This window comes from Dryobates pubescens, chromosome 18 (assembly GCF_014839835.1).
Source record: "Dryobates pubescens isolate bDryPub1 chromosome 18, bDryPub1.pri, whole genome shotgun sequence".
Taxonomy (NCBI): Eukaryota; Metazoa; Chordata; class Aves; order Piciformes; family Picidae; genus Dryobates; species Dryobates pubescens.
The window spans coordinates 16,825,078-16,851,293 of NC_071629.1; the positions used below are offsets into that span (position 1 = coordinate 16,825,078).

Genomic DNA, 26,216 nt, shown 5'->3' on the forward strand with positions numbered 1-26,216 from the left:
AAAAGAAACCAACATCCACCTGGCTCCAGCCTCCTTTCAGGGAGTTGTGGAGAGCCAGAATGGTTCTCCACAGCCTCTTTTTCTCCAGGCTGAATAACCCCAGGTCCCTCAGGTGCTCCTCACCAGCCCTGTTCTCCAGACCCTTCACCAGCTTTGTTGCTTTTCTCTGGACCTGCTGCAGCACCTCGATGTTCCTCTTGGAGTGAGGGACTTGAATCTGAATCCAGTACTCAAAGTCCAGCCTCAAAAAGGGATCATTCCTGTCCAAGAAATGGTGCTGAATCCTTTGGGGTCAGGGAAAGCTGGACAGGAGCTGCTCTGTCCATGTGGAGCTGGCAGAGACATGACCCCAGGCTTTCCCATGTGCTTAGACCTGTGAACCTCCCTGGCTGTGGCTCCACAGCTCAGGAATGCCCAGCCCAGGGAGGGGAGCCCAGGGGTGTTTTTCCTCCCCATGGCTTATCCCCCTGTGACCAGCCCACCTCCAGCAGCATCCAGAGAACGCCAAGAGCCAACACAGCACCACCTCAGCCTGCTGCCAGCTCCTCTAGGACCGGGTGTCCCACACCAGGCTAATCCCAGCTCTGCAGTGGGACTCAAGCTGTGCATTATCTTCATTCTTCTCGTGCTTTTCCCACCTCATTTGTAGTGTGAAAAGGTGGGCGTTCTGCAGCAAAAAGATGTGGGGTTTTGATGGGACACTTCAAACATTCTCTTCTCAGCTTCCTGGTGCTTCCTTGGTGACAAGTGGAGGCTGATAAATCCTGTGCAGGTGGCTGGAGAAGGTTGGAAAGCTCAGTGTGCCTGTCCCCCCTCTCCCCCAGCCAGCATGCCTGCCAGGGCTCCTGCCACGCTCCCAACCCCCGGGTGCCGTCCCAGAGGAGCCTTGCCCAGTGTCACAGCACTGATGGTCACAGTGTGTGGGGTTGGCCATTGTGTGCAGCTCCTGCCTCAGCACCCAGAACAGCAGTGCTGAGACCAGGACCCCATCCTGCACCTTCACCTTGGAAAGGGGAGCTGGCAGCACGACCTGGGCTCAGCAGCTTCAATGTGTAGGGTAAGAGCTCAGCTGGGGTCTTGCCAAGAGGTGGCTGAGCAGAAGGCTGGACCCATGTGAGGTGCAGCAGATGGAAGAGCCCACAGGCAGGGGAACCTCAGGAAATGTCCATCTGATGCAGATTTTGTGTGTTGCCTGAGCTGAGAAGCTGATTCAGGCTGTGTATCAGGGAACTCCACATGCCTGAGGGACCACAGGAGCTTGGCCCAACTTGGGCAGTCCATGGGGACCTCTGAGCAGATCCTGGAAACCACTTAGATTTGGCTCCTGCACTCACCAGCTGTTTGCCAGCAACCAAGAGATCACCTGTGCCAATCAAACCCAGAGGACTTCTGTGCTGCACAGAGGAGAAGACTCTGAGAAAGTGGTCTAGGTACCTCAAGAAGCAGCTGCTACCCTCTAAACCAAGCCTGCATTCCTCCCTGATGCTCTTCACCTGCTCCTTCCCTTCTCCCTTTTAACTGCCGTGCTCAGGCACTGCTGAGCTCCTCAGAGCAACAGCAGCCATCATCTCCTGCTGCTCCTTCAGTGGGAATCTGCTCAGGACCTGCAAGCCCTGGCCTGGTGGCAAGGTTGGTGTCTCAAGGTGGTGTCTGGTTTGGTTGGTTTCTGGGGAGATTGGAGGCAGGGGAGAGGTAGATCAGGGCTTTGACGCTCCAGGTTGGGCTGAGCTGCCTTGGGCTCACAGATGAAATCACCCTGCACCACCCTGGGGCTCAAGACAATTCCTCTGCTGCCACTTGACAGCAGCAGGCAGCAGGAATCTGCTGGGACTTCTCCCCACCCCCAGAGTTCTCCCTTCCTTGGGGTGATCATGGCAGAGGAACCCAGCAGCTGGGGAGGAGGCCAAACCAGACTGCCCCAAGCCTGGAGTCTGGGCAGCAGTGTGGGATCTCTTCTTGCCCCTGGAGTGCCTCGATGGGGATGGCTATCAGATGGCTATCAGGATGGCTCCAGGATGGCTATCAGATTGTCCCAGGACACTCAGCCCAGCAGCTCCAGCTGCTGAGCAGCAGGATGTGGGGTGAGTAAAGAAATCTCTTATCTCCTCCTCTTGAAAGCAGATGGTTGTAAATAGCCTGGGGGTTACTGCTGGACACGAGAGACCTTTTGATAAAGTACCCACAGCCCCTGAGCCCTGAGTCTCCTGCCCAAGGCTGGGATGGGCTTGGATGAGCCTGGAGCCTGAATGAAGCTGCTTTGAGCGGCTCCTTGGCTGCTCTCAGCTACGCAGAGGGAAGGAGCTGCCAAGTTTCTGCCAGGAACAAATGTTTGTTTGCACAGATGGAGAAGGTTACCTGGTTTGGCTCCATCTGAGGCGGGTTATTTACCATAAATATGTTTGCACTGGAGCTGTGACAATTAAGGGCTGCTGATTGAAACCCTCGCAGCAGATGTTGTCTCCGCAGCCCCCAGGAAGCTGTCACCATCCTCTTGTCTTCATGTGGCAGTGACACTTGCTTCACAAACACTCTGGGAAGGGAACCTTCCTGCCGAGGAGGGGGTTTGTGTGGTGCTGCCAGTGGAACATCAGGTCCCTGTTTGATGCGCTGAGCGACGTGCGCGACCGCAGTCAAACCACATTCGCTCGGCAGGACGGTGGGAAAAGCCTCAGCAGCTCCTGCCGCGCAGCAACCACCTTGGAAACGGCTGAGAGGGGTGGAGGGAGGGGCCCTGCTCGGCAAAAAGCCTTTGGAACAGGAGTGCAGCCCCTGACCTTGCTGATCTCGGGGAGCACTCGGGGTGGGACCGCACGTCAGGCCCCCCAGACAAAGCGCGGAGCTTGGGTGGGGGGTTGGGATGCGCTTGGGAGCTTTATCTGCTTGGGTCCCTTCTGCACACAAAGTGGGAAGCCTGTGCTGGCTGGTGCTGCTGGGGCAGGAGCTCTCTCTGCATTCAGCTCCCTCACTGGTGGGTGCAGCCTGGCCATGACAAACGAATGGCTTCGCAGGCAGCTCCTTTGTGGCGAGAATCGGAATCGTTTTGGTTGGGAAAGGCCTTTCAGAGAGTAGAACAGACCAGGTTGGAAGAGACCTTCGAGATCATCCAAGTCCAACTGTTACCCCAGCACTGCCAGGTCACCATCAAAACCATGTCCCTCAGCACCACATCTCTGTGGCACTGGAACCCCTCTGGGAACGGGGACTCCACCACTGACTGCTGGGCTCGCTGCTGCCCGCAGCCGCATGGCAACGGGCACGGCTCTCCCTGCCTTGCATTTCAAGCCCCTGCCCTCCCTCTCCGTGCGCGCCCCCTGCCTGAGGGACCCAGCAAACCAGACAAGCAGGGAGCTGTGCTCCAGGGCAGCATCCTCCAGACGCAGCCTGTCCTTCCTGCACCACTCCCAGCTTCACAGACGTCTCAGAGGTGACGCTTCAGAAGCTGCTGCTGGTGTGCAGTGGTGGAGAACCGCTCTGTGCAGTGGCTTGCTCGTGTCTCCATGGATGAGGAAGGATTGCAGGAAGGATCTAGAGGCGCTGGAGCGTGTCCAGAGAAGGGCCACAAGGGTGATCAGAAGGCTGCAGCTCCTCTCCTATGGGGACAGACAGAGAGCTGGGGCTGTTCAGTCTGGAGAAGAGAAGGCTCTGAGGAGACCTTGTGGCCTTCCAGTATGTGAAGGGGGCTACAAGAAAGCTGGGGAAGAGCTTTTTAGGGAGTGATAGGACTGGGGGGAATGGATCAAAACAAGAAGTGGGTAGATTGAGACTGGATGTTAGGAAGAAGTTGTTCTCCATGAGGGTGGTGAGAGACTGGCACAGGTTGCCCAGGGAAGGGTGGAAGCCTCATCCCTGGAGGTTTTTAAGGCCAGGCTGGATGTGGCTGTGAGCAGCCTGCTGTAGTGTGAGGTGTCCCTGGCCATGGCAGGGGGGTTGGAACTGCCTGAGCTTTGAGGTCCCTTCCAACCCTGACAAGGCTGGCAAAACACTCAGCTTAAGCCATGGTGGGGGAGTCAGGGAACATGCAAACCTTCACAGCAAAGGCCATGTGCTGGCTCCCAGTCCTTTTTCAGTGTACTACAGCTTGCCCTGACCTTCACTGAGGCCTTCACATGGGTGTCTTGGACAGATGGTCCTTCCAGAGCCCATCAGCCTCTGCAGACACCCATGGTGGGAGCCGGGGACCAGAGCACACAGATCTGGTGTGTTTGACGTGACCTGGAGTGTCCTGTTTGGCATCCACTGCCTCTCCAGGAGCTCTCCCACAGAGCCCATGGAAACGTGTAGGATATCCCAAGAACTCCACAGTGGTCAGGACACCTTCAATTTGGCACTTTGTGTTTTATTGGGAGTAAGGCAGCACCCACAGAATTAATTTGGGGGTGTTGGTTCATTGAAGACTTGCCACGCAGGAGTGAATGGTGCTGAATGGGCCTGGTTTGGAAACAGATGTAACAGCATTTTGCAGTCACTTTGGTCTTTATCCTTCTCTGGAGAGCTTCCAAACCCATCTGGCCATTGTGATCCTGGGCAAGCTGCTGTGGGTGCCCCTGCATTAGCAGAGGGGTTGGCCTGGAGGAGCTCCAGAGGTCCCTTCCAGCCCCCACCATGCTGGGGTACAGGAATTCCATGACTGTCAGGAAAATATTCCCACAGCATGTCAGACATGAGCTACCAGCAGCTGAAGCTGTCCCAGTTGGCAGCTCTGTGCTGCTGGTGCCTAACACTCTGGCAGCCTGTCAGTAATTAACTAATTAACCTCAGCCCGCAGAGGCGGTGCCGGGGAAGGGACAAGGGACATGGGACACATCCCTCCTGCTCTGTGAAGGCTCACTGTGTGTTCTGATGGGTTTTGGCAAACAGGAGGGGAAACACCCTCCTGCTGGATGTGGTGGCAGATGGTGCTCCCTGGGAGCTGCTGGGACACTCAGGGATGTGGCTCCCAGCCCAGCTCCAGGGCCAAAGCCGAGCCCATGCCAAGAGCCAGGCACTGTGGCTGCTGTGTTGTACCTGGGTAAGAGAGTCCCAGACTGGTCTGGGTGGGAAGGGACCTTTAAAGCTCATCCAGTCCAATCCCCTGCAGCCAGCAGGGACATCTGCAACTAGAGCTGGTTGCTCAGAGCCCCAAACAACCTGACCTGCAGCGGTGCCAGGGATGCTGCATGTTTGACATTGCCTGTGCTCCCTGGACCACCCAGCAGGGTTTCACTTAGAAGAACAAAAAGGACTCTCAGGGAGCAGGGACACCTTAGAATCATAGAATCAACATGGCTGGAAAAGACCTCAGAGATCATCGAGTCCAACCTGTCACCCAACACCTCATGACAACTAAACCATGGCACCAAGTGCCACATCCAATCCCTTCTTGAATGTCTCCAGGGATGGTGACTCCACCACCTCCCTGGGCAGCACATTCCAATGGCCAGTCTCTCCTTCTGTGATGAACTTTCTCCTCACCTCAAGCCTAAACCTCCCCTGGTGCAGCTTGAGACTGTGTCCTCTTGTTCTGGTGCTGGTTGCCTGGGAGAAGAGACCAACCCCCACCTGGCTACAACCTCCCTTCAGGTAGTTGTAGGCAGCAAGAAGGTCTCCCCTGAGCCTCCTCTTCTCCAGGCTGACCAACCTCAGCTCCCTCAGCCTCTCCTCACAGGGCTGTGCTCCAGACCTCTCTCCAGCCTCATTGCCCTTCTCTGGACACATTCAAGTGTCTCAATGTCCTTCTTAAATTGAGGAGCCCAGCAGCTACTGCTGCTCTGTTTGGGCTGCCTATGGCATGGTCTCATGGGCTGCAGCCCCCCAAACCGTGGTGGTTCAGGAGGAGCCCAGCAGGAGGGTTTGCTTGTCTCTAGGAGTCATCAGTGAGCTTCTCTTTCAGGCCACTTGCTGGCTGCAGCAAGGCTTGAGGGTAGTGATGTTGCAGCAGTGTCACCTGCTTTCGGTCACAGTGGTGCAGCTCAGCAATGGGCAGCAAGCTTCAAAGTGAGTGCCAAGGGGTTTGGGGTGACTGTGCCCTTAGATGGGGTCTGTGAGGCAGGAGACCTGGGGGGCAAAGTATATGTTGGAGGGACCAGCTGGGAAGGCAGTGAGGGGATGGAGATGGAGCAGCAGCTGTAGGGCATGGGCAGTGCTCCTGCCTGTCCCTTTGAAGGCTTCTCAGAGCTTTCCTGGCCTGTGTTCAGTTGAGGTGGCTCTGTTGACAGAAGGGTGGTGGCCTGGATGTAGAATCTTATAGTTTGGAGAAGCTCTTCAAGATCCTCAGGTCTTTGGTGGGGTTGTTATTTCCCCCCCCACTGATCAGAAATCCCTTTCATTATCTCCTGATTTATTAAATTACAGACCAACCACCTTTTGAAGACATGTCCTGTTGGGTGACTAAACACTGCAGCCAAGCCACCTGTCCCAAGGGCAGGACCTGCTCCACAGAGGAGCCTCCAGCTTCCATCCCTCTCCCCCAGGCACACAACAGTCGTGGAGGGATGTGAGAAGTCTCTGCTCCATCCCCTCGCTCAGAGCAGGGCTGCTTTTGACGTCACCTTCGGCTTTGAAGAGAGATCTTGGTGCATGTTTAAAGCCTGGTCCCAACATCCTTTGATGCATCAAGACCCACCCACATCAGAGACCAGCCTGAGTCTGCAAACTGGGGAAGATCACACAAGCCCAAGCTTCTGGAAGCTGAGGCTGAACTGGTTCATCTGGGACCATTGCCTGCAGAGGCCAGGGGAGGCTGCACAGAACTGGGCTTGGGCAGCAGCTAGAACATGGGATTAAATCAGGACAAGGGGGCAGGGGTGTCAGAGCCAAGAATCAGGGGCAATGCAGGCTCCAGGCTGGAGTCACCAGGACACCAGAGACATGGGAGGGGCCACAGAATGTCAGAGGTTGGAAGGGACCTCCAGAGATCATTGGGTCCAACTTCCCTGCCAAAAGCAGGATCACTTAGGGTAGTCCACACAGGAATTCAGCCAGGTGGGTTTTGAATGTTTCCAGAGAAGGAGGCTCCACAACCCCTCTAGGCAGCCTGTTCCAGGGCTCTGTCAGCCTCACTGTAGAGAAGCTTCTCATGTTGAGGTGAAATCTTCTGTGCTCAGGTTGGAACCCATTGTTTCTTGTCTTCTTACTGTGCACCACCCAAAAGAGCTTGGCCCCCTCCACTTGACACCCACCCCTCAGATATTGATAGGCATTGATCAGATCCCCTCTCAGGATGCAGGAGAAGAAGGAGCTGCCCTACCAGAGCCTGTAAGGCCAGTCTGCCCCTTCCCAGCTCTGGATTAAGTTCCCCCTCCCTCCTCCCCCCACCCCGACTTCTTCTTTATGCTTTAAAAGCACAGATTCGAGTGCAGCTCCAGTGCCTTCTGCTCTGAAAAGCTGCTGAGTGGATAAATGGTTTGTGATGGTTGCTGCAAGAGCTGGGGCTGGGCAGTGGCAGAAGGAGGAGGAGGAGTTCCCCTCTTCTTTTCATTTTGCAAAGTGCTTGAAAATGAGCCCAAGAATCAGCTGCAAGTGAGGGGAAAATTGTTTGAAGTTCTCTGAAGCCGCGAGAGAGGGGGGAAAGGGAGACAGAGACAATCCTGACTTGATTTCTTTCCTTTTGCCTTGGGTGCAGTCATTTGATTTCAGCTTTTCATCTGCTTTTGGTAATAAGGCTTTCACTCCTTTGCTGGGTGCCTTTATTTATTTATTTATGGGGGAAGGTGTTCCTGGGGTCAGGATGCAGCTTCCTCCCCTCTTTACCAGCAGCAGGAAGCGGGCACAAGAATCCTGAGGTGCCCTGGAGCTGGAAAGGCTGGGAAGTGCCTGTGCTAAGATTTATTTTCACAGAAGGCAAGAAAACCTTTGTGCTGCAAGGAGGTTTCCTTGCCTTCTGGAAAATAAACCCAGTGCCACATCACAGCTCCTGCCACCCCCTAACCTGTGCCCCCGAGGGACGTGGTTGGCAGCATAGGGCTGGAGGAATTTCAGCTGCCACCTGATTTCCTTCCTGGCTAATTCCTCGAGTCATTAATCTCAGCAGAGTTTTCTCACCACCCTAACTCTGATTACCAACACCCCCCACCCCCCCTACACACACATACACCCTGATAAATGATTCATGGGCAGCTCTGGCTGAGCCCTGTTGTTTACTGAGCAGCCTTGGCTATTTCCCTGCTGCTCGCCATGGTTTGTGCTGCTCCACTGAGTCTCACCAGGCAGAAAATCATTAACCAAGCTGCATCCTGGGGGGCTGGAGCGAGGAGTTAATGTCTGGCCAGAGAGCAGCTGCTGCTGCTTCGTTTTCAAAGCTCTGGCTCTTCACAAGCATCTTCTGAAGCTGCTCCCATGTAGTGATCACAGAACCAGAGGTGGTAAGCCTGGGGTTCGGCATAAGGAACTAGCAGCTACTCCCCTCACCTGCACCCCACCCCATCCTCTGCACAGCTCCTCTGCAGCACCAGCTCAGGGAAGATGTCAAGTTCCTGGAGTGTGTCCAGACAAGGGCAACAAAGCTGCTGAAGGGTCTGGAGGACAGGGCTGGTGAAGAGCAGCTGGGGACCTGGGGTTGTTCAGCCTGGAGAAAAGGAAGCTGAGGGGAGACCTCATTGCACCCTGAAAGGAGGTTGCAGTGAGGTGGGGGTTGGTCTCATCTCCCTACTGTCAGGTGATAGGAGAGCAAATGGCCTGAAATTGGACCAGGGAAGATTTGGGTTTGCTATTAGGTCAAATTTCTCTCCTGCAAGAGTGGTCAGGCATTGGAACAGGCTGCCTGAGAAGGTGGTGGAGTCCCCATCCCTGGAGGTGTTCAAGGAGTGTGTGGCCATGGCACTTCGGATGATGGTTTAATGGCCCTGATGGTATTAAGCTGATACTTGGGCTTGATCTCAGAGGTCTTTTTCCAGCCAAAACAATTCTGTGATTCTTCTCCCTGTGCTGTGCTGCTAGAACCTCACATTGGGTTTTAAATGGGGAAGGAGATAAAAATGTACCACAGACGTTTCCCTGGCTGCCTCCACTTGTCCAGTCCTGCTCTATTTACCCTCTTAATTCCCTGCTAAAGGACTTTACCATTGTCTGTTGTCTTCAGCATCACTCCATTTACATTCTCAGACATCAGGTGTTGGAGGCGGATTGAACTGGCTTTGGACCCCCTCGGCCTTGGAGAGCTCTTTGTTCCCTCACTCCAGCCAGCCCCTCTTGATGTCCCTGCTCTGGGTTCAGCCAGGGCCACAGCTCAGGGTGCTGAAGGCAGAGTTAAAGTGAGAAGAGAGGAAGTCACCAGTGGTAAGAAGCTGTCTGAGAAGATCATTGTTTTGGAAGGAGCTGTCTGCAGAGTGCTCTTGGCTCAGCTGCTTGAGGATCTCCTGTAGACACAAGCTCCTGTAGCCTCTATCCATGCCAGCCCCAGTTGCCTCAACAGTGCAAGGACCAGTCCTCCTCTTGAGTGGAGATGAGGACTGATCACATATTCCAAATGCCTCCCCCTCCTTCAGGACTCATTTTCCTGCAGAGGAACACTCCCTCTTCTGCTGCATACCAAGCAGGCTGCTCCTGCTTCCAAATGCAATCAGCTCAGAATCTGCTCTCTAAACAGCCTCGGTTTTACCTTTGCAAAGCAGCTCCAGGAGATCTTGCTGATGGGTTGGGAGGTTTGAGGGATGCTGCATGGCAGTGCCATCGTGGGCATGAATCTTAATGGCAACCTCCAACCCTTCAGGTGGCTCTGAGGCAGATGAAGGTGATGGTGCTCCAGAGCACACCCTTCAGCATTATGCCCCTGTTTGCCAGCAGTCCTGGGCACGCTGGGAGATTAGAAAGGGACCAGTTCAATTAAAGCCAAGGGAAATCTGGGTCTCCTAAAATCTGGCTGATTAATAATGCACCACCCTCTAGCCACAAAGAGCTGTAAATCACCTGGGTGGTGGCAGGGCCGGCAGCTTGCTGCGTGCCAGGAGCAATTGGCATCTAAATCACAGCTGCTGGGATTCATCCCCCAGCTGGCTGGAAAGGCTTCCTTCTGCAGGTCTGGTAAAGAACGTGTCTGTCTCACACCCAGCACATAATTCATTGCCTCCTAGCTCAAAGATCTCCATCAAAAGCTCTTCGGAGGGTGATGACTCACTCGTGTGCTGGGGGCTGCTCGTGGAGTCACTCATTTGCCCATTACTGGGTAAAACCCAGCCCTGTTCCTACCTGGCCACTAATTAGAGGAAGGAATTGCTGCTTCACTCACTCTCATGTCACGTTGGATTGGCTGCTGCTGGACAGACACCCACAGCACTCCGCTCTAATGGGGTCCCAGAGCTGAAGAAGCTGGGGCTGGGCAGAGGTGGAGGTGTTCAGGCTCCTCTGTGCATCCACCCCATGGTGGGGATGCCCCTGCCCTTCATGCCCACTCAGATGGGGTGACTAAAGCCATCTCTAGGCTGAGTGGGAGCCAGGTGCCAGCCCCAGTAAGAGCAGAGCCTGGACAGGAGCCATGGCTGCTTGTCACCTCCAGCAGTTCAGTGAGGATGTGATGCTGGCACGTCCCAGCTGCAGGAATCTCAGAGCGGGTGGGGAGCAGAGGCTGGAGTCAGTGAATGGGAAGCAGGCCCCAGCATACTTCAGTGTCTGCTTGAGAGTCAGGAGACAGGGGGAACTGTTAATTGAAAGTAACTGTATGGAACCAGAATTAATTCTTTTTAAACATCCACAGTGACATTTTCTTAAGTGGAAATTAAACAGAGATTAAGGTGAAGCCTCCCAAGACTCTGCCTGTTGTGACCAAGAATCTTTCAAGGCTTCAGGTTGTGTTAAATGTGAAGAAAGGAGATGGTTTGGATGCATTCCTGGTTTTCCCCTCCCTCTGTCCTGCTGCTCAGGCGAGCAGAGGGAGCTGGATGTGCTGGTGTTAAGCAGAGATGCCTTGGGGATGTGTGCCCCCTCTGAGCCCTGCTGTCCCATCCGTGTTTCAAGCACTGCCTGAAATGGGAGGAAAGCAGAAATACAATGGGAAGGGAAGCCCTGGATACACTGAGGAAGGACATTTCCCTGTGGGTCCCCACATTTCTTCTTGCCTGTCCTTGGGGAGTCCCCTTCCCCACTCTGGGGAATGAGCCAGAAGTGTCCATCTCTGACCCAGGGTTGGTGGTGCTGGCGATGGAGCTGTTAAAGCCCTCACACCTGGAGAAAGGGAGGAAGGTGCCCTTGGAGTGACACACCAGTACCCCAAACTAGAAGGGGAAGTGGAAGAAAAACCTTCACTGCAGACCTGTAGCACTGACTCCTGCTTCCTCCGGGCACATCTGCACAGCAGCAGCTCTGCTGGTGTGGTTCTATCAGCAGCTGGCTAGAGATGCTGCTCACCCTCACCCCTTAGCACGGGCAAAGGGCAGGGAGCTTAGCAGCCACCAGCTCAAGGAGCCACGTGGCTGCTGTGTGGGATGGGAGCTGTCAAGAAGCAGAGGTCCAGCACCACAGCTGTCGGATGAGTGTCGTGGTCGGGAGAGCTTCCCACCTGCCAGGAGCTGGCAATGTCGTTGGAAGTGAGGGGCTGGTTCTTGCCCACCAGGCCAGGAGGGCTCCTGTGGAGGCAGCCTGGACAGGAACCTGGTATTTTTTTTTTATGACAGTGCTAATTAAGTTCCTGAAGGAAGTGGCATGAGAGTGCTGAGAGCTGGAAGAAGGTGGTGGCCACCCCCCTAGCTCCTCTCGGTGCAAGGCTCCTCTGCTCCTCAGGCAGCTTCCAGGGCTGTCCATCTCCTCAGCCAGTGCTATCCAATTAATTAAATATTCTCTCCTGCAGATTGTTGGCTGAGGGTGACACATGTTTAATGAACAGCTGCAGGTCCCTAATCACTTTGGCAATTAGCAATGTAATTAGAGCACTTGCAAATGGTTTTCATGCTGATAAAACATGACAGGAGGAGTGTTCTCACTCACTGTCAGCTGCCTGGCAATCTGCTCCCCATCTCATGGCAACTGAGGCACAAATTCCTCCACTACCTTTGTCTCCTCTTGCTCAGGTCCGTGGCATGACGAGGCACCTCCTGGGTTCAAGTGCAGTGCTTCCCAGCACCCTTGGGTTGGAGCTGTGCATGGAGGAACTTGGGTTAAGCAGAGGGCTTTTGGGAAAGGAGGGCCAAGGAGCTGTTCCCTCCTGCCTGGCTGCTGCTGAGCTTGGCCAGAGGGACAGAGACCTGTCACAGTAATGCTGCCTGAAGGTTCCCCATGGGAACCACTTCTGGAGGAGGTCTTGTCTGGCCTGGCATCATGGTGGAGGTGCTACGTACAAGTGGCAGACTTGTACGTAGGTGCATCACAGACTCTGGCTCCAAAAGCTTCCAGGGAAGGCTCCATTTCTTCTTCATTTCAAAGAGTTATCTGGCCTCTGACCCTGTAGCTTGTGAGTGCCTCACACTGTGCTCAAGTCCCAGAGGACACTCATCCAAGCCCTCCCTCTTGCCAGCCTCCAGGGCTTGTGCTTGCTGATCAAACACAGCTTCTGTCCTGTGACCCCCATTTTTAGCTCCTGAACACATTTTGCTCTCAGGGCTTTACTCTGAAGAACAAACCCTGCTTGCTCTCAGATGAACAGTTGTCTTCTTACCACACAAAGCCCCAGCTGAACTGAGGTGGTGCTTGGGAGTCACAGAATTGCTGAGCCAGCTCTCAGGAGCTCCCAGTCTGTCCCACCAAGTCCACTCGCAGCCCAAAGTGACAGCCCTGAGCAAGGGGCCGCAGGGGATAGCAAAGACCTTCATCCAGGTCTGCTCTGGGCTGTGCTCCACCTGGGGCCACAGCTACCAACCCTGAGAGCTGACCCTGCCCTGCTGGTATCCTGGCATTGACCACAGAGAAGACAAAATACCTCCTGCTCCTCAAAGCCTCTCTTGAAGCAGCAGCTCCCATTTAACTGGCAGCGAGAGGTCATGGAGGAGAAAGCCAGGACACAGAACCACAGGATTATTGAGGCTGGAAAAGACCTCTGAGATCATCAAGTCCAGCCTGTGACCTAACACCACCACATCAGCTAAACCATGCCACCAAGTGCCACATCCAAGCTTTTCTTAAAGACCTCCAGTGATGACAGCATGGGCTGTCACCACTGAGCTCCCATTTTCAGAGGTGTGTGTGTCTCATTTTCAGGGGTGTGTGTGTGTGTGTGTGTGTGTGAGGCCAAACCTGGGCCAGAATGAGCAGGGGCAGCTGTGCTGGGTGGCTGTGCACTGTTGAGCTGAAATGACAGCGTGGTTTTGTCCTCAGCAGCTCTTCCCCTCCGCTCTCTCTCGTTAAGAGCCTGTTCAGCTCATTAGCAGGTGGAGCAGGAGGAAGAAGCTCATTTTGCAAATGAAGATGTTACTCAGGAGAAGTTACTCACATCAAGGTCACCTGCTGGGAGGAGAGCAGAGAGCTCTGAACGACGACTGAAGGGCAGAGAATCAACAGAGGACTGCCCTGGTTTTGGGGCACAAGCCATCAGAGCCCAGGGGTCACCTAAACCCCTGCACTGTCCAGAAGAGGTGATGAGTGACAGCTGAGTGACAGCTCTGAGGGCTCCTGCAGGAGCTCTGCCAACGACTGTCCCCCTCGGCTCCGAAGGAGGGGTTGAATTTGGCCAGGTACACATTAAACTACACCAAAGCTGCAGAGTGAGCTGGCGTCCACTCTACAGCCCAGCCAGTGCTCCCAGCTGGTGGTCCCAGCCTGTGCTACCACTCCATGCTCCCAGCTGGTGCTCCCAGTTCACAGAATCATAGAATTGCTTTGGTTGGAAAAGACCTCTGAGACCATCGAGTCCAACTGCCAACCCCCCGGTGCTTCCAGTCAGTGCTCTCAGCCTGTGCTCCCACTCCATGCTCCCAGCTAATGCTCCCAGTGTTCCCAGTCAGTGCTCCCACTCCATGCTCCCAGCTAATGCTCCCAGTGTTCCCAGTCAGTGCTCCCACTCCATGCATCCACTCCATGCTCCCAGCTAATGCTCCCAGTGTTCCCAGTCAGTGCTCCCACTCCATGCTCCCAGCTAATGCTCCCAGTGTTCCCAGTCAGTGCTCCCACTCCATGCTCCCAGCTAATGCACCCAGTGTTCCCAGTCAGTGCTCCCACTCCATGCACCCACTCCATGCTCCCAGCTAATGCTCCCAGTGTTCCTACTCCATGCACGCACTCCATGCTCCCAGATGCTGCTCCCAGTGTTCCCAGTCAGTGCTCCCACTCCATGCTCCCAGCTAATGCTCCCAGTGTTCCCAGTCAGTGCTCCCACTCCATGCTCCCAGTGTTCCCAGTCAGTGCTCCCACTCCATGCTCCCAGCTAATGCTCCCAGTGTTCCCAGTCAGTGCTCCCACTCCATGCACCCACTCCATGCTCCCAGCTAATGCTCCCAGTGTTCCTACTCCATGCACGCACTCCATGCTCCCAGATGCTGCTCCCAGTGTTCCCAGTCAGTGCTCCCACTCCATGCATCCACTCCATGCTCCCAGCTAATGCTCCCAGTGTTCCCAGTCAGTGCTCCCACCTGTGTTGGGGCCAGGGGGCAGTTCAGAGCCTCACACCGTTCCGCCCATCCCATTATCCAAGCACTTTCTCCCTTCAGAGCACTTCCCTGATTCCATCTGCCCTGACAGCTTAGAGCTGGCCCTTAATTACAGGTAATTAATGAAGGCTTCTGGTGGCAAAGGCGCCAGGATGGCAGAAGATGGATAACGCTGATGCCTCTGCCACGAGCTCCCGGGGGCAGGGGCTGCACCAGGCTGAGTGACAGCAGCAAGCAGAGGCAGGATGGTCCCTGTCACCAAGCTGTAAAGAGGATTGCCACATGCAACCCCTGGCAGTGCCAGCCTGCCTGCCTCTCTGAATGAACAAGGGCCAAATCCCAGCCAGGAGAGACAGGGAAGTGGGGGCCATGTGAGGAGAGGGCACTTGGCTGAGCGTGCTTGAGTGCAGAGGGAGGGATGAGACTGTGGGCACAGCTGCTGAGAAGCCAGGCAGAACACCCTGACCGTAGAGGGATAGCACTGAAGTGTCTCCTGGCTTCCCCCCCTCCAGCTCTGAGCACTGCCCTTCCCCAGAGCCTGGCCAGGGCTGAGCTGTGACACTTGGTGGGAGCCATGGCTCAGGCTGTGGAGGTGCAAGGTACCCAGAGCTTGGGGTCCCCGTGGCCCCTGTGTCTCTGGGAGCCTCCCTGGCTGTTCCCCCAAAGCTCCTGGGAGCACTTGGCTCCTCGCATCCCGCGGCTGACCCAGTTCCTCCTGGTTGCCATGGAGAACTGGACTAGTTTCCATCTCACAGGCTTCCTGCTGCTCCTGCAGGACCAACTCCGGAGCTGCAGAAAGCTGTGAGGGGCCCTGCATGGTGCTCCTGGGAGAGAGGCCAGGGGAGCTCTGCCTGCAAACACCACTGAAGACAGGTCCTGGCTGCCCTTCTCCAGGGAGGTCAATGCACATCTCAACAGCTCTGTCACATCAGTGACTGCTTCCAGCCCTCCTGTCACACAGCTCCTGCCACCTGCATGTCCTGTCCGCGTCTGCTGGCTCTCAGGATGCTGCTTCTGGGGGGACTTCATGCTCTGCTTGCACTCCCCTGAGGCCTCAAGAGGTAAAAACCCACATATATATATACACAGTGGCTCCTTTTGCTGGATGCTTAGCTGGGGCTTGTGATCTTCCCAAGCAGGGGCCAGGTGGCATCACCACCAGCCCTGTGTCACTGGTACCCACCGGCAGTGGCTGGGTCATGCTGGTCTGGAGAGGCAGCAATGCTGTTGCCCAAAGACAGCTTCAAACCTCTGCTTTTGAAAGCCAGCAGCACTGAAAGCTTTCTGCTCTCATTTCAGGGCTCGTCCATCATCCCACAGCCAGACCCTGAGCCTCTCTCTGCAGCATGCTAAGCGGCTCTTTGATGTCTCTAATGATCAAGAACAGTCAATTTTAGGGGCTGCCACTTCAGAGGAGTATTTAAAATCTCAATTAGAGGTCTATTAAAGAGGACTAATTTGGGGCCAGTTCAGACACTGGAGCAAAGGCAGGATAAATGATTTAACCCCCTCTCAGGGTGTCCTCTCTCCACTTATTAAGCTGCTAGTTTGTTATTTAGCTTCACTCCCCCCCCCCCCAACCTGGAGTTAACTCAGCAGTTAAAGGATTTCAGTGGTGGATGGAGGGGCTGCAGCTCTGTGTCCCTGGCCAGGATTATCCCTGCTCAGCACAAGGCAATGCTGTCAGCAGCAGGAGCAGATGAGGCAGGCTCTGGATGTCACTTGCTGCACAAAAATAGCAATTTGTCCTCTCTCTCTCTGATCTGCAGCTTCCCAGGGATGGGGTGAAGCCCTGGGGGCTCCCATGGAGTCAGGGGGGGCCGGGGGGGATGAGCTTTGGTGAGGGAGGGTTTTTGCTTTTCCTCTTTCATGAACACCAGAGGAAATACAAAAAATGAAGCCAACATCAACCTTCCCCTCAGCCCACCCCAAACTGTGCTGCCAGCCCTCCCAAGCCAGGCAGCAGCTCAGAAGCCATCCTTCTGCTGCACCCCACAAGCTTGGGAGGGTCTTAAGAGGAGCCCCCAGCCCTGGAGCATTGAGGCTTTCACCTCCAGCCCAGCTGGCCCCTGAGGCAGGAGCAGCTCACCACTGGACCTGCCCTGGCAGCCCGGGGCTCCTGCCACCCCCAGACCCTCTGTGCTGTGCACAAGCCTCGGGCAGGCTGAGCCCCCTGAGGACAGCACCGCGGCCACCTCCCCGCGCTGGCTGCTGCCTGCTGTCTCCCTCTGGCTGACTCCAGGAAGCAATTTCTGTTTGATTTGTGGCACTTGTGACATTGAAGCCTCCCCTGTTTAAAAAGGTGTTCCTGGAAAGCAGCAGCAGAGCTCATTTCATCTTCTCATCTTTACCTCCCCAAGCAGCAAGCTGCCATGTCAGCACCAGGCTTAGATTGCCTGTCACAGGTGCCCATCACCCAGAGCTGCTGTTTCCTAGAAACCAGAGGTTAGTGCAGAGAGGCACCAAAGCACAGCCAGAAGAAAGAGCAAAGAGCTCTTTGGTGCTCTGGCCAGCACCACCAACTGCATCCTTTGAATGGGGCAAAGCTGCCTTGATCTTCCACGGAGCTCTGGACCATGCAGAGCTGGGCAAGAGGATGAAAGGGGCATCCTGGGCCAAATTACACCCACCCAGGGGTTGCCCTGGGATGCTGCCTGAAGGACAAAGCAGGAGGAAGGAAAGTCCCATGGTGATGATGATTGCTCTCCTATGTTCAGCCCCCGTCTGGGGCTGGATTCCAGCAGTTGCTCTGTCACCTGATGACTCCTCCCCAAGCAGAGGAGGGCGAGCAGGAAGAGGAGAGGAGACCCATGGGTTGAAAGGAAAATGGATGTAATGAACAGTCAAATGAATCCTAGCCTCAACCCCAGAGAGACAAATCTATACTCAGCCCAGCAGGTGCAGCAGCTACAACAGTCAGGCAGCCTGCAGAAGGAGGAGGAGGAGCAGGGTGAGGAAAAGCCCAAGCAGGAGGCTCCCTTCTCTTCAAACTTCCCCCTTTATACTGAGTGAGGTTCCTGGTCTGGGACACACCTGGAGCCAACCCCAGCCAGCTGTCCTGGCTGACTCAGCGCTGAGTCAGCAAAGCCAGGAGATCTCCAGAGGCTCTGTGCACAGCCAGAGGACACAAGGGGAGGCATAGCCATGTTTCTGTCCAGCTGATTATAGGCTAAGCCCTCACCTTCTACTCTGCCCCATATCCCCCTGCCCAGTCTCTCCCATTACCTGCCTGGCCCCAGCTGAGCTGTCGTCCAGGGCACACAGTTCAGCCTCAGCAAGGAGCCTCCTGCTCTGCTGTCCCCATGCCCTGGTGCTCCTCATCCCCCTGGGACCACACCTTAGTCTCAGGTTTATCCTGGGGAGGTGGGTTCAGGGTTGGGCTAAGGAAGCTCAGCTCCCAACAGAGAGTCCCCTGAGCCTGCCTCCAGCCCTGGCCATGTCTCATTTCCCTGATTAAGGCACTCATTACATGGACAATCAAGCAATCTCCGGAGGGAGGTGTGGAGCTTCCCCTCACGGCTGCAGCGGCAGGACAGGGAGGGTGTGATTCACAGCACCCCTGAGACCAGCACTTCCCAGCAGCTCCCAGCCCTGCCAGCTCTCCAGCCATCTGGGTTAGCACTCATGCTGGGGCTGAAGGGCAATGCCCTGCTCATCCACAGCAAAGCCCCAGCCCCCCTGACCCACCAGAGCTCTCACCTCTGTCAGCAGCCACGTCCATGCATGAGAGGGTCCCCGGCTCCCCTCCATCACGGGATCCCTCTGGAACCTCTTGGCCTCTGTGTTGCTTCATGCACCGAAGCCTACAAATCAGTCACAGCCTGAAGAACTTCCCCTGTCCATCATTTAGAAGTTGTCATGGTGCTGGCAAAGGAGACTGAGCAGGAAGTCCTTGCCCAAACCCTGCAAAGGTGGTGAAGCTGGTGGAGCAGGGCAGCAGGAGGGTGAGCAAAGGGGCTGGGGTGAGGATAGTCTGGGGCTGTCCTGCCTTGCCAGCTCTGGGTCAGGGAATGGCAGACACAGGCTGGGAGCCCTTGGGGCTGCAGCAAGAGCTTGTGGGGCTCTGCCTCAGCAGAATCTTCCCACTGATGGTGCTGCCTGGCAGAAGCAGGAGCATTAACCTCCAGCCCCAGTCAGTAGCCTGTTCCAGATTGTCAGAGCTCGATGGTGATGCCAACACCACCAACTTGTCCCATGTGGGCAGGCTCCATGTGTTGGGCAGTGCTTCAGGGGCAAAGCCCTGGGCCCAGGGTCAGAGCACAGGATGCAGGAGCTGCAGGGCTGCACCACTGCTTGCCACTCAGTGACCGTTTCAGGCACCTATGCTCACCAAGATGGGCTCCAACTTCTGTGGGCTTCTGTGTCCTTGCTTCCCCTTGGCAAGGCAGGTCCTGGGCTCCCCAGCCTCTGCTGCTGCCTCTTCCCCAGGGTGCAGAGTGCACACAGAGACTGCTTTTGATGGGGCTGCGGCATTCTGAGTGACCTGCCACCCACCCAGGCTCTCAAACCTGGGCTGCACCCAGGACAAGATGGATGGGACTCTGTGTTCCCAGCTCCTGCAGCTGCACGGACACACCTGAGGTCCTCCTGAGCAGCTGTGACATGGAGCATCATCCCTGGGGTGAGCAAACCCTTCCCCCACCCCCTGCTGAGCTGCCCTCCAGAGCCTGCTGTGCCCCAGGCGCTTGGCTCAGCTTCAGGTCCCCATCCTGAGCTACAAGGTCTGTGTTTTGCTGATCTACTGCTACACCCGGTGCTTAGTAAGGTGCTGAGGCCCATGGGCTGTGTTCTGGAGCTCTGGTGAGCTGTGACTGCCCAGAAGAGCGCCCCCCCCAGGAGCAGGGTGTCCCGAGTCGCAGTGCCACGCAGAGCCAGGGCCAGCAGATATATTATATTATATTATATTTTTTTATATATATATATATATATATGTACACATTAACAAAGGAGTTGCAAAAAAAACCCAAAACAACCCACCAGAAGAAGGGACAAACCAGAGCAGGAAGATCCCAACCCTCCCCAGAGGGGCATGTCACAGCGGGGAGAGGGGGGCCCGAGGGGCCCGGGACCCATCACATCCCAAGTCTGTACAATGGAGTCACCCGGAGCAGGGGAGCCAGCAGCAGCACCCAGCCCCACGGGGGGACCCCCAACCCGTGGCCCTGGCCCCTGTGGGCAGTGTGCTCACTCGTGACCCTGTGGGGGCTTGGACAGGGTGAAGCTGCTGCTGTGTGTCACAGCGGGGTGGGGGGTGGGGGTCACTCCCTCCTGGGCAGGGGGCACAGGGGACCAGGGTGGGGGCTGCTTCTCCAACATCCTGCCCACAGCCAGGGGAGTGTTGCTTTTGCAAAACCAGGAGAGGAAAAGGTGGGTGGCTGGGGGGGCTCCCACCCCCCAGGACTGCCAGCTCAGGGGTACCCTGGGGATGTGGCCATGTGAGCTCCTCCCTGCGTCCTCCTGCTCGGCCCTGGGATGAGGCATGTGTGGGGGGCTGGGAGGTCCCCGGGGGGGTCCCTGGGGGTCCTGCTGTAATTAGTGCAATTTCATCAGGTGCAAAGGACATGGGAATGGCTCCTGTGAGGGGCTGAGTCCTCTGTCCACATGCCACCAACGTGGTGCTGGTGCCAGCAGCGAGATGGGCACCCAGGGTCATCTCCAGTGCTTGGGAATCTGTCTGGGGGCACACACTGGGGGCAGCCCCTGAGGGCCAGCACACGGGGAAGGGGCTTTGGCGAGTCCCACATGGCTCTGAAAGACCCCAGCTGAAAAGGGCAGCTTCTCCTCCCAGAGCACCTGTGCTGGTGTGCCCGGCCATGGGGAAGGGCCAGTGGGACCTTGCTGCACCCACCTGCTGCTGGGGACACGAGAAGCAAACAGAACTGCCAAGGAGGGACACAGTGCCCACCCAAGCCCTGTCAAGTCCTGTGGGGAAGCAGCCTGCACCAGAGGGAAACCCAGCCTCAGCTGAGCAGCTCAGGTGGCAGGACCCTTCCCTGCAGGTGACACCCCAGCACCAGGCAGCCAGTCCCCACAGATGTCACCCAGGTAAAGCTGAGGGTCACTGGGCTGAGGAACAGGCTCTTCTGACCACACTCTCTCTGGGCAAAGCAATCTCCTGGCTGCTGTCACCACCAGACTGAATGCCCAGTGTCCCCAGGTCGCTGGTGGGGAACACCCACTCTTGGACAAGGCCAACTGGCTCCTGTCAAGTTCCACTAGCCTCTCCTGCAGCCTTTGTGGGACAAGGCTTGAAGGACTGTCACCTCCCCCTCCAAGGCTGGGCACTGAGGTAGTTCCCAATCAGCAAGGTCCAGAACAGAAAGGAAAAGGCTGGCAGAGGCTGGCGGTCCCCAGGCGATGCCGCTGAGGCATCTGACAGCAAAAGAGCCTTTCCAAACCATGGGCCAAAGCTCCAGCACCAGCCCATCTTGGGCCACCATACTGCCTGACCTCCTCACCTCCCCCAGCATCTCCACCACACTGTGCCACTCATGTGGCTCTGATGTAAGCATCCACATGCCCACCTGTCCCAGAGTGTGCCTCGGACCCTGTCTGCAGATGCCCACACTGGGTCTTCGCTCCCTGGGACACAGGGACCAGTGGTAGCCAGCCCAGCTTCTCCTGGCTTTAAAGCACATATGGAAACTGGAGCTTGGCCAGGGGACTTGGTGCTTGTGGGCACTGGTGGCAGTTGAAGAGCTCCCAGGAAGGATTCAGTCCTTTACCACAGAGCAAACAGGATGGCTCCATGCTCACACCACCATGGTGGAGAACAAGCCAAGACCTGGGGTCACACAGCATGGATGGTCTCTGGGCAGGGCTGGACCATCTGCTCAGCATGGGAAGACATGGGTTTTGTGCCAGGGCACCAGACATGGCACTGATGGGACTCTACAGGGAGCTGCACTTGGTGGGATGCAGCTGGACCCTGCATCTGCCAAGCCTCTGTGCCAGGGGTGAGGTGCTGAAGGGTGGAGTCCTCCCTGAGTCCTGGTGGGCTCCCAAAGGAAGAGGCACAGTGGGGCAAGGGTCTGCAGGTGGGTGCCCTCCACTGCAAAGGCAGCCAAGCAGCAGGAACACACTGATGGCCAGGAGAGGCAGTGGAACCATCCTTCTCAACGCTGCCCTCACACTCACAGACCAACCACCCCATAACCACCATCCGCCATGTAACCACCGCCTGCCTCATCACCATCACCGCCCCCCACCAAGAGACCACTGCCTGCCTCATCACCACCACCGCCCCCCACCAAGAGACCACCGCCTGCCACATCACCACCACCGCCCCCCACCAGGAGACCACCGCCTGCCTCATCACCACCACCGCCCCCCACCAGACCACCACCGCCTGCCACATCACCACCACCGCCCCCCACCAGGAAACCACTGCCTGCCACATCACCCCCACTGCCCCCCACCAGGAGACCACTGCCTGCCACATCACCACCACCGCCCCCCACCAGGAAACCACTGCCTGCCACATCACCCCCACTGCCCCCCACCAGGAGACCACTGCCTGCCACATCACCCCCACTGCCCCCCACCAGGAGACCACTGCCTGCCACATCACCCCCACCGCCCCCCACCAGGAGACCACCGCCTGCCACATCACCCCCACTGCCCCCCACCAGGAGACCACCGCCTGCCACATCACCCCCACTGCCCCCCACCAGGAGACCACCGCCTGCCTCATCACCACCACTGCCCCCCACCAGGAGACCACCGCCTGCCACATCACCCCCACTGCCCCCCACCAGGAGACCACCGCCTGCCTCATCACCACCACCGCCCCCCACCAGGAGACCACCGCCTGCCACATCACCCCCACTGCCCCCCACCAGGAGACTACCGCCTGCCTCATCACCACCACCGCCCCCCACCAGGAGACCACCGCCTGCCTCATCACCCCCACTGCCCCCCACCAGGAGACCACCGCCTGCCTCATCACCACCACTGCCCCCCACCAGGAGACCACCGCCTGCCTCATCACCACCACCGCCCCCCACCAGGAGACCACCGCCTGCCTCATCACCACCACCGCCCCCCACCAGGAGACCACCGCCTGCCTCATCACCACCACCGCCCCCCACCAGGAGACCACCGCCTGCCACATCACCACCACTGCCCCCCACCAGGAAACCACTGCCTGCCACATCACCACCACACAGCCACCGCCAGCGCTCGCATCATCTGCCACCAGCGAAACCCTGCCCGACTTCAGCCAAGCAGAAGCTCCTCCCCAGAATAAAGCTGCTCAGGTCCCACCTAGCCCTCCAGACAAGCCACCAACACTTGGCTCCAGAATCCCAATCCTTGCTCCTGTTCCACCCTGCGCCTTGCCCGGACGCACAAGATGTCCCTTGACCACGCCAGCGCCTCGGGAGGGCACCCCAAAACCTGCCCCGGCCTCTCCAGCCCCGCCACGGGAAGACAAAAACCATCCCAGGTGCCCTCGGGGAGCACGGCACCAAGGAGCTGTGGGAGCCGCGCCGGCCACAGGCGCAGCTCGCCAACGGGAGTTTATTTGCAGCCGCGGGAAGAGGATCTTCCCCTTCCCCCCGGAGAGGGATGGGGCTGGGTCGGGAGGCTCTCTCCTGCCGGAGCGTCTCGGCGGCGCGCTCCGGCCACCGGCACCCGGCGGGCGGCGCCAGCGCGGGGCACGGGCAGGGCGAGGGCAGCCTAGTGACAGGCTTTCATCCCTGACACGTACGGGGACTCCTGGGGCCGGCAGTTACACTCCTGCTGCTCCGGGTAGTCGATGAAGTCCGGGGCGGGCAGCCCCGAGAGGATCATCAAGGACTTGTTCCAGATGGTGAAGGTGGGGCACACGGGCAGGATGAAGGAGACCTCGAAGGTGTGGAGGTGCAGGGAGTTGGCCGGGTCGTAGAAGGAGAGGGCGTTGTTGTCGTAATCCAGGAGGACGCCCAGGCGCTTCATCTGCGGGTGCACCTCCACCAGCATCTCCTTGTTGTTGTGCCTCACCACGAAGTTGTTGTTGCAGCGGGAGAAGACCCAGGACGAGGAGTTCTTCCCGATCCACTCGTTCTTGGGGGCCGACTTGTAAGCCACGCCGATGGCGTACCTGCAACGGGAGCCGCTGCGCTCAGAGCCCGCCGGCCCCGGGGCACGGCGCAGCCCTCCCCTGCAGCTGCTGCCACCTCCTGCTCTAAGGCTCCTCCTGACTCTGGAAGCAGCACCACAGCAACATTCAGGTTGGAAAAGGCCCTCAGGATCGCAAAGTCCAACCAGAACTCTACTCTACAAGGTTCACCCCTAAACCATATCCTCAAGCACCACATCCCAACCACCTTTAAACACATAGAATCAATAAGGGAAAAGACCTCAAAGACCATCAAGTCCAGCCAGGGCTGGTGACTCAATCACCTCCCTGGGCAGCACATTCCAGGGCCTGACCACTCTTACTGTGACATTTTTTTGCCTACTGTCCAGTCTAAACCTACCCAGATGTAGCTTGAGGCTGCTCCCTCTTGTTCTATCACTAATTACCTGTGAGAAGAGACCAGCACCAGCCTCTCCACAACCTCCTTTCAGGTAGTTGTAGACGGCAATGAGGCCTCCCCTCAGCCTCCTCTTTTCCACACTAACCATTCCCAGCTCCTTCAGTCGTTCCTCATCAGATTTACTCTCCAGGCCCTTCACAGCTTCCTTGCCTTCCTCTGCACTGCTCCAGCACCTCCACATCTCTCTTGTGTTGAGATGCTCAAAACTGAACACCACACTCAAGGTGTGGCCTCAATCAGAGCTGAGTACCAGGGGACAATCACCTCCCTGCTCCTGCTGGACACAGCATTTGTGACAGAAGCCAGGAGGCCACTGGCTTTCCTGGCCACCTGGGCACACTGCAGGCTCAGGTTCAGTTGACCTTCGGTTAGGACCCCCAGGTCCTTCTCTTCTAGACAGCTTTTTTTATGCAGCTGAAGAGCTGCTTCCAGAGGCTTGACTAGGAATGGCATCCCTCCATTCCTTCCTCCCTCCCTCCTTCCCAAGGCAACCTCCTGCTGCCAGGCAGAGGTGGCCCAGCTGGATGCTCTCAGCAGGACCCCTCCATCTCAGCCCTGCTGTGTGGCAGAAGCAGCTTTAACGAGGCAGCAGCTCTACAGCACTGCTGGAACATCTCCAGGCTCAGCTGGGGAGCAAAGGGGACCTGCCTGGTGGGGACTTTCTCATCACAAAGACCATTGTCTCACTTCAAAACATGCTTTGGGTGAAGGTGCTCTTCAGCCTGGGGTGGGTGGGAGGCTGAACCCAATGGCAGGGAGCACTGGGAAGGGGTTCTGAGCTGGGCTGCTGCTGTCTTTGCCCCCCCAAACCCCAGTTCCCCACCAGAGAGGGGAGGCAGGCACAGCTTGAGCTAGCCTTTGGGGTCAGGGACAGGGATTTTGATGGCTCTGGTTACAGGTCAGGTTGTTTGGGGCTCTAAGCAATCTGCTCTAGTTGCAGATGTCCCTGCTGACTGCAGAGGGTAGAACTGGATGAGCTCTGAAGGTCCCTTCAACCCACACCACTCCACAATTGTATGAAGAGAATGAGTGCTGTACACCTCTGGCTTCTGACCACTGTCCCTCTGCTCTCAAAGCCATCAGGAAATGGCTGTGGGGCTGAGGCATGGGGACATGGGAGGTGGCACTGGAAGCTGCCAAGAGCTGCAGGTCCCACTCAGCTTTGATCAAAACATGCTGGTATGAGCCTCACCAGGACACAGCTCTGAGCTGGCCCTGAGCCCCAGCCCCAGCCTTCTGCCCAGCCTGAGGAGCTGCTGAAGATCTGAAAGCTCTCCTCTGAAGCTCTTGCAGCGTTCAGCCACCAGCAAAACAACGTCTGGAACAGCTCCAGTTCTAGGGCACAGCTCCAGCTACAACTGCTGCTGAGCAACACCTCACAGACCAAGCTGTTGAAGCCAGAAACTGCTTTGTAATCACAGGTGCACATGTTTGGGCTCCTGACCCATCCCTTCTGCTAATCTTGTGGGCAGCAACTTGGACCTGAGGGCAAGCCCAGGCTGGGGGCAGCTGCTGAGGTGCCAAAGGGGTCAAGAACGCTCCTGGCTGCTGCTGGGGCCAAGAAGCTGCACTTGGGACTGTGCTTCTGTGCAAGCATCTCCAAGAAGTGTGCTGGGAAGAAGGCAGGGGGGTGCTGGGGTGAGAGGAAATAGAGCAACCTCTGCCCTTGGGAGGGTTGCCTTCATCTCTGGGGAAACCTGAGGGCCTGTAGGAGAGGGAGAGGGGAGGCCAGGGTGCTGTCTAGCAGGTCAAGGATCCCACCACCACCTCCCAGGAGTGGCAGCAGAGCAGCCCCTGCCCTTGAGAGGGTCACCTGAGGGAATCTAGGAGAGGGAGAGGGAAGGCCAGGGTGCTGCCTACCAGGTGGAGGATCCCACCACCACCTCCCAGTAGTGGCAGCCGCTGTCGATGAAGACGTTGCCTGCAGCGCCGTAGCAGCCTGTGCCACTGAAGCGCTCGGGCGTGTGGCTCTTCTTCAGGGAGCTCTCGTCCTTCTCCATCTGCAGCCCATCGTTGGAGATCTTCAACTTCTTGTGAGCCATCTTGGGGTCCAGCTTAAAGGGCTGACCTGTTAGGAGGAGGCACAAGGGGCAGGGTAGGTGTTTGCCAGCATCGCCGTGCAGGCAGATCTCGGCAGGCGTCTGCCCGGCGGCACAGCTCAGCGATGGAGGGAGGAAGGAGGTGCTGCAGTTCACATGCATTGTTCCACTTG

At 57.1% G+C, this 26,216-nt stretch overlaps 1 protein-coding gene across 3 annotated transcripts in view; it reads right to left on the reverse strand.

Annotated features, from left to right (window-relative positions):
• Nucleotides 1-23,127: 23,127 nt before the first annotated feature.
• Nucleotides 23,128-26,216, reverse strand: part of MID2 (midline 2) — an 82,812-nt gene continuing 79,723 nt past the window's right edge. For all 3 annotated transcript variants that reach the window (XM_054169663.1, XM_054169662.1, XM_054169660.1), the window contains exons 9-10: nucleotides 25,865-26,072; nucleotides 23,128-23,565 (exon numbers count right to left, since the gene is read on the reverse strand). In XM_054169663.1, the coding sequence (XP_054025638.1) occupies nucleotides 23,163-23,565; nucleotides 25,865-26,072 (611 nt within the window). In that variant the 3' untranslated portion in view covers nucleotides 23,128-23,162. The remainder of the gene's footprint in view (nucleotides 23,566-25,864; nucleotides 26,073-26,216) is intronic.